Raw genomic sequence first — 8,338 nt, forward strand, 5'->3', positions numbered from 1 at the left:
AAATTTGAGATTTTATAAATAAGATAAAATAATATTATGATTAATGTTAAATTATAAATAAATTTTTATTACTTTAATTGAAAACATCTTATATGATAAATATGTAGACAAATACGTAGTGATTTTTAATAACTTGTATATCATTATTTACAATAATAAGAAACAGTTACCTTCTTAATAAAATAAAAATAAAATATAATTTTATATTAATTAGAAAATTTCATATTTCTCTTCATGTACAGATAAAGAAAATATAATATCGGCATCAAACCTACTTAATAAAATATTAGAGCACATATCTAATTGAAAAATATTTAATTGAAAAATATTTAATTTAATAATTAATAAAAGGTTAATAAAAATTCAATTAAAAATATACTTAAATTGATAACTTTTTGAAAAATTAATTAATCTTTAAGAAAATCAGTTCCCTTGTGACTATTTATTTCTAGCAGTTTCAATACATAGTCATACAATTATGACAAAATCTTTATAATTTGCTATTTAAAAATTGGTACAAAGAATGCCTCAATAACTGTGTAGACCTAGAATTAGCTGGTGTTTCACGGGATATGTCTGATGGATTAATTAAGTCATAAACTTTTAATTTGTACGCTAATAACTTTCTATATTTCAATAGACATATGTTCACCAAGTGGCAAGCACGAAACGTAACCTTTTGGAAGGTTAATTTCCACCTTTTCCTCCTTATAATAATCAATGCAGTTTCGTCATCCATGACGTTTCTATTATTCATTCTTATCTATTCATCTTAGCACCACACATACTTTTATAACTCACTTATCTCTTTATTTCTACTTTTTATTTTAATCGAAGATATGTATTAAAAAATATATGAATTACTAAGAATATTGTTTGGACCAGGAATATTGTTGAAAATAAAAAGATTATTCTTAGGGAGATAAAGTGATTACCAATAATTCATTATTTATTCGAGGAATTTCCTCTACAGGAATATCTCATTTATAGGCGGGAATGAAGTTTGTTTTTATTGAATGAGTATTTAAGTTTATGTTGTAAGAATGAGTGAAAAGTAATGTTGTCAACTTGGTACTTTTTTTGTTTATTTGTTTGTTTATGGTATAATAAATTTTGTTTTGTCCTGTTTCTTAACTTGCTATACCTTAGTTTGAAACAAACGTGTCCTCGTAGAATAAGGTTTGAATGATTTTGATCCGTTTTACATATAATATGGTATACCTAAAGTCAAAGAATTAGTTGGTGTAGGTGTTATTATTTGTTTTTACCTGTGTAGTAATGATAGTTGAAGTTTGATAATTAAATTTATTAATTTTAAATATTTAATTTTTGCTGTAAGAATTGAAATCGGGCAACTGAAAATTGAGATGGAATTAAATTACAATAAAATGTCAAGTTAGAGTGAAAATGGGAAAGTCGAGATTGGAAGAAATGAAATCCATAAACATATATGGTTAGTGTAAAAATCATGAGCTTGGCTTATTAGAAGTATCAAGACAATTCCCCTGATAGTAGAACACCTCACTTGTATGATGCACCAAAATTGATATAAAGAAATTGAGTGATGGTTATAACAGTGCTATCTGCTAAGAATACAAACATAAAAATAATTACTAGTAATGTTTGCTACGGATAATCCTCTTCTTAATATTTATTCACCCCAACCAAAGTGACAACATCTCTAAGCATAATAAGTAAAGAAATAATGGGTAGGACCAAAGCCAATTATATGATTAAAAAGCAGAACATAGTTTGACTAAGTTGGAAAACTACATACACTGAGATCTGTGGGCCCCAACGAGTGTATGAAAGGTAAAAGACGACTGGATCAATATCAATCATAAAATATTACTATATTGCTTAAAAAACTATTGCAGATATTTTTCCATCCTTCTTACATATTTTTGGTTATCTGTTGTCATTGACAATATATTGCAGCAGTGATGTAAAATGAATAAAATATCCTAATTGAAAAGGTAAAGGTAGGTATGGATCTTATGAAGAAAAAAAGAGAAAGAATGGAATTAGACTGGCAAAACTCATACTGTTGAAGCACTTGTGTGAAGTTGGACTAAGGAAGCATAAAATCCACCACTGATGTTAATGAGTGCTTCATGTTTTCCTTTTTCCACTATGACTCCATTTTTTACAACAGCAATCACATCTGCATTTTTTATTGTGGATAGACGATGTGCCACCACCACAGTGGTTCTGTTCACCATGACTTTGTCTAATGCATCTTGAACAACTCTTTCTGACTCTGCATCTAATGCACTCGTCGCCTCATCAAGCAGCAATATCTTTGGACTTTTTATTATGGCTCGTGCAATGGCTACTCGTTGCTTTTGTCCACCAGATAATTGGGTTCCCCTCTCCCCCACTAAAGTATCATAACCCTGTCATGGTAGGGAATGTAAAGCGTGAAGTCAAACACATTTGACAATAAGAACAGTTCAGCCAATACGATAGAGGTCTACTTGGAGACGTTGCAAAGACATGATAACATAAAAGAAGCTAAGAAAATGCTTGCCAGTGCTTTACCTGTTGTAAGCCACTAATGAATTTATGGGCATTAGCCAATTCTGCTGCAGCTGTGATTTCTGCTTCAGTAGCATTGCCTCCTTTTCCATAGGCAATATTGGCACGTATTGTTTCATTGAACAAAACTGGCTCCTGGCTTACGAGGCCCATCTTCTGTCTTAACCACTTGAGCTGTAACTCACGAATTTCTATCCCATCAAGTGTGATTTGCCCTGAATCAGGATCATAGAATCTTTGCAATAAGGCAATCACAGTGGATTTCCCACTTCCACTTTCACCAACAAGAGCTACTGTCTGAAACGACAGTTTTAATGGTGATCATTAGCCGCTACGCACATATGCTTAAGCTAAACTATTGAACTGAGATTGATTAGAAGTATAAAACTCAAACTCTACCTTGCCAGAATGGATGGTCAAGCTGAGGTCACGGAAAATCTGTACGTCAGGCCTAGAAGGATATTTGAAGCTCACATGACGAAGCTCAATTTCTCCCTTAACACTATCCAATGTGGTGCCAGACTCATCACTCGGGTCTATCTCCGACTTCTTATCGATTATTCCAAATATTGAAGCAGTAGCTGTCTTGGCTTTGCTCGAGTCAGGAGCAAAGGAGCTTGATTGGGAAATTCCAATCGCTGCCATAGTTAATGCAAAGAAAACCTGCAAAAGATGAAAACAGATACAATTTTAGGAAGTAAAACCTAACGTTGAAATCTAATACTCTTTATACACTCACTTCCCCCTCAAAAGTATATAATGAATGTTACGAGTATGAAGGAGTTAGATACCCGGAAAACACCCGAGAAGGTTGTCTTTCCAGCTTCAACAAGTCTAGCTCCTGCGTAGAAACTGGTTGCATAAACACAAAACAGTAAGAAAAATGAAACCCCAAATCCTGATCCGCTGATCAACCCTTGCCGTATCCCTGTTTTCATGGGACCCTCACATTTCTTCCTGTATAGTTCCATAACATTGTCTTCAGCACAGAAAGAAGCAACCGTTCTTATGCTTCCAACTGCATCATTAGCAACTTGGCTTGCTTCTTCGTACATCATCTGCAGCGACAAACATTCATTACTGAAAATTTATCTCATTGCCTGGATAATAGTTACTTTTATAACTTTGTGCAGCTATTGAAAATAAGACTAACCTTTGCATCTGCACTGAATCCCTTCATGAATTTCATTTGAACATATCCATTTACTCCGATCAAGGGAATCAAGACAAGAATAATTAGTGCCAGCTGCCAAGATGCGACAAAAGCAATGATCAAACCGGCTACTGCAGAGGCTAAATTTTGAACCACTAGTCCTAGGGCATCACCAACAAGGGCACGCACTGAAGCAGCATCTGCTGAAAGCCTTGCACCTACTGAACCACTTGAGTTTTCAGGCTCATCAAACCAACCAACCTCCATGTTGACAACCTTCTCGAAACACATTAGCCTGATACGTTGGATTAACTTACTTCCTGCCACGGAGAAAAAGTATCCTCGGGCAGGAATTATGAGAAACGATACAATACCAAGGGTCATAAACATCAGTGCCCAAAAGTGGGAGTCCTTCTTCATCTTATCAAATGGTTCATAAAATGTCTTGATGACACTGGAAACCAGCAGGCCAAATATTGGAAGTATAACACCATTTATTATGGCAGCTACACATCCAAGTAGAAGAACTGGAATCTCTGGCTTGTTAAGGGAAGCAAGGCGGCTGAGTGGAACCTCTGGTGCTTTTTCTTTGGGCGTTGACCTTTCATGTTCAGGATCAGAAACGTTAACACCAGTGGGTAAACCGAAGGAAACTGAAAATGAATGACGGCTACTATTCCCTAAGGATGACCCCCTGCTAATAGATCTTCGAAGTGATCTCCTTTGACTAGATTGTCTAAGAGATTCTGCGGAAAGTTCACTCTTGCCAAGATGGTCTGCATTCTGTTCAGTCTCCTTGCTTATTTCTTGTAGGCGTATAAGCTGAGAGTAAGCTCCCTCAGGATCCTTTAGTAAATCTGAGTGTGTTCCTGATTAATAAGCAAGATATAGCAAGATATATCAAGATATAGCAAGATATATGCAAACAAAATTAAGAAGATTTGAATTATACTCTACACGCAAACAAAAGTACGAGTCAAAATCAAAGAGTTAGTCACACACACACACACACATGGTCAACAGTTCAACGAATGAAAATCGAAAAGAAAGCACATTCTCAGTGAACTGGTGTGTACCATTCTCAACCATCTTCCCTCTATGAATGACAGCAATCATATCAGCGTTTCTCACTGTACTCAAACGATGTGCCACTACAACAGTTGTTCTGTTGACCATGACCCTGTCTAGAGCCTCCTGCACTATCCTTTCAGACTCTGCGTCAAGTGCACTTGTGGCTTCATCCAGAAGTAGAATTCTCGGATTTTTTAGGATTGCTCTTGCAATGGCAATGCGTTGCTTCTGCCCACCAGACAACTGAGTTCCATGTTCACCAACCAGTGTGTTTAGTCCCTGCATAAAAAGGTAAAAAGTTGAAAGTTAACTCATGTTCCCAGATTACGAATCAAGAAATAGCCTTAAGTTGAAGTACACTGGTTATAACTTAGAACCTGTGGAAGTTTATCAATGAATTTAGCAGCATTTGCGAGTTCAGATGCAGATCTTATCTCTTCAATTGTTGCTCCCTCCTTTCCATAAGCAATATTATCCTTAATGCTAGAGGCAAACAACACGGGCTCCTGGCTGACAAGGCCAATTTTTCCTCTGATCCACCTAAGCTGAAATTCTTTCAGGTTAATGCCATCAATAAGAACTTCACCAGCCTGTGGATCATAGAATCTTTCTATCAAGCTGATAACCGTGGACTTTCCACTTCCACTTTGTCCAACTAACGCTGCAGTTGTACCACTTGCTATATGAAGAGAAAATCCATTAAATATAAGTTCCTCGGGTCTTGCTGGATAACTGAAGTAAACATCCCTTAAATCTATTTCTCCTTGAATATCCTCTAGAATTTTTCCATTTGGATCATAGGCATCTATCTCTGGCTTCCTTTCAATAGTCTGGAACATTTTATAAGCTGCAGCCTGACCTGCAGCAAAAGCACTCATGCTAGGGGATGCTTGCCCAAGTGACCTATGATATGAAAAATATAAGAATCATGTAAAGAAGTTAAGTATCTATTTATTTCTATATGTGGCTACTTTTTGGTTTTGTTTAAAAAAATTGGAATCCCAAACTTCCTTAGCAGAGGAAATACTTTAAAATAAAATGCTACTTACATCGAAGCAGTTAGGAAGGAAATAATCACATTAATCACCGTGCCCCCATTATATCCTTTTTCCATAATCATTTTTGCGCCAAACCATACAGCCAAAGCATAACCACCAAATATCACCAACATAACCGTGCCTAGGCCCACTGCAGCAATGGAACCTTCACTCACTCCTGATTTGTAAGCATCCACAAGAAATTTGCTATAATTATTTACAGCTTGCTTTTCCCCAGTAAAGGATGCAACCTGGAAATATTCATAGGGAAATAAAACAAGATTATCATACAATGTCAAGACGTAAGCAACAAGAAATTAGTACATTCAACCGAGAAATTATAGAATTCCGCAGATATCTTCTCAGGTTTTTAACAAAAAAACATACGGTTCTTATTGAGCCAATTGTCTGTTCGACTACATGTGAAGCTTTTGCATAAGCTGTCTGACCTCGAGAAGCCATCCTGCCTATGATTAATGCCATGGACGCTCCTGAAAAAACTAGAAGTGGAAGAGTGGCCAACATGACACAAGTAAGAAGCCACCCTTTGACAAATGCTACCGTAAATCCCCCAACGAAAGTTGCTATTAGCTGCAGAAATTTCCCAACCTGTTCAAAGGCACAAATTTTCAGCAGATTCAAAGTGGCTTGAATGCAAAGTGGCTTTATGCTCCTAATTTGCATTCAAGCCAGCAAAATTAATTATCTTTTGCAGGTTGCAGCATATGATAGGTACCTTCTCACCCATGGCATCTTGAATAAGAACTGTGTCACCTGACATCCTCCCTACCACCTCTCCGGTGCTTGTTTCCTTATCAAAGAAAACAATATCTTGTCTTAGAATAGTTTTCAAATACAATCCCCTAATTCGTGCTGCCTGTCTCTCCCCCGTGACCATCCAACTTGTCACCTCTGAAAAATGAAATGGTTCTCTCAACTTCAGTGTCTAGAGAAGTCAAATGGTTCAACACAAACCTAAGTGATCCATCGTAATGATAAAATACACTTACGGAGAAACGCTGCCATCCCAGATCCTACTGCCAAGTATACAAATTTTAGAGAAACCTGCAGTTTTATCAATCAAACAACCTAAGATCTCATTATAACTTGTAACAAGGCTTCAAAAGCCGAATTGCAAAATAAAAAAAATCTTAACCAACCAAGACACGGTTGTGTTTTTACCTTGGATACTGCTTCCACCACGTTAGCATTTTGCTGGTTACTACCGAAGCTATCGATCATTTGACCAAACAGCAACGTCATAATAGGCAAACCCATCCCGTTCCCAATGGCACCAATAGTCCCAACAACCATCAAAAGAATGTCAGTGGAGTCTGCAAAAGCGAACAGCTTGAAAAATGGAACTGTCTCAGGTTTTTCTTTCTGTTTACTCTTTTCTTCTCTTTCCCCATTAGTGCTGCTTTCTGCACGATTCTCTGACGTGCTAGCGTCATCATGCTTCCTTTCTTCATCATTCTCCACACCCATGTCAGATCAGGGCTTTCTACTCTCCAACTACGCAAAATTAACAAACAAAATGAATTCAAAAATCACTACTCCGAAAACCTTAACACCTCAAAATTACAAACCAAATAACTAGCAATTGACAACGTAGATTACGGACTCGGTGATAGGTAGAAAAGAAAAAAGAAGCTAAACAACACACTAAAAGACCTTCTACTTTCTTTCTTGGATTGAAACTAATTTCATTGTAAAGGAAGAATCTTGAGATATTTCAATGCAAATCAAGTTGTAGGAGCCAGCTAGCATTCACCAAATGAAACTTCAAGAACGCGGAGACGTGAAGCAATCGTTTGCTTCGAGATTCATTCAGACTATCGGAAACAGAGCAATAAATGTAAACAAGAGAGTATGGGTTGATATTGATAACTCGAACAAAAGTTTCAAGGCAAATATATAGCTTCTGGAAACATGCCGTTTCGGTAGTTTGACAAAAGAAGAAAGAAGAACGCAGGCTTGAATTCGCAGATCCAGACAATAAGCAAAGGATGAATAACTAATAACTCATTTCATTTTGTCACCTACCAAAGTGCAAAAAGAAAAAAAAAGGAAAAAAACTCATTTTTTCTTCTCCCCGGAAAGTTATAGTAACCGTTAAAGGAAAAGAAGAAAAATGGTGCACTTAAGTCAAAGTTTGCCACCATATCATATGCTTCATTATTACAACACACACAATGAGTAGTTTCCGGTTTCAAGTTTCAACGCGTGAGTATGAACAGACAACAAATTGTGTAGAGAGAGAGGAAGAAAGAAAGGAAAAAGTTTATTGTATTTTTACCTTTGGAAAGAAAAGTGCAAGAGAAAAGCGTCTTTGTGTGTGTATATATATATATTGTAAGGTGTGAAGAAAAAGAGTGTAGGATGGTTCTTACTGAGATCTCGACAAAAGTATTATTAAGAAGATTGTGTGTTGGAGGGTGGTTATGTAGAAATGTTCACATATATGCCATTGCTTAAATAGCAAGCATCATCTTCTTCTTCTTCCGTGATGCGCAAGGACACACAAGAATGAATAGAT

The 8,338-nt window shown here is 36.4% G+C and overlaps 1 protein-coding gene across 1 annotated transcript; it reads right to left on the minus strand.

Annotated features, from left to right (window-relative positions):
* Window positions 1-1,828: 1,828 nt before the first annotated feature.
* Window positions 1,829-7,823, minus strand: LOC108326118 (ABC transporter B family member 11). Its single transcript, XM_017559394.2, has 13 exons — window positions 7,474-7,823; window positions 6,982-7,314; window positions 6,810-6,864; window positions 6,536-6,711; window positions 6,187-6,408; window positions 5,812-6,050; window positions 5,140-5,665; window positions 4,768-5,041; window positions 3,692-4,560; window positions 3,330-3,596; window positions 2,938-3,201; window positions 2,542-2,835; window positions 1,829-2,396 (listed from the first exon to the last, which is right to left on the minus strand). Exons 2-13 carry the CDS (start codon window positions 7,285-7,287, stop codon window positions 2,040-2,042), a joined length of 3,849 nt encoding a protein of 1,282 aa, XP_017414883.1. The 5' UTR covers window positions 7,288-7,314; window positions 7,474-7,823; the 3' UTR covers window positions 1,829-2,039.
* Between the last annotated feature and the right edge of the window lie 515 nt (window positions 7,824-8,338).

This window comes from Vigna angularis, chromosome 3 (genome assembly GCF_016808095.1).
Source record: "Vigna angularis cultivar LongXiaoDou No.4 chromosome 3, ASM1680809v1, whole genome shotgun sequence".
In the NCBI taxonomy this organism is placed as follows: Eukaryota; Viridiplantae; Streptophyta; class Magnoliopsida; order Fabales; family Fabaceae; genus Vigna; species Vigna angularis.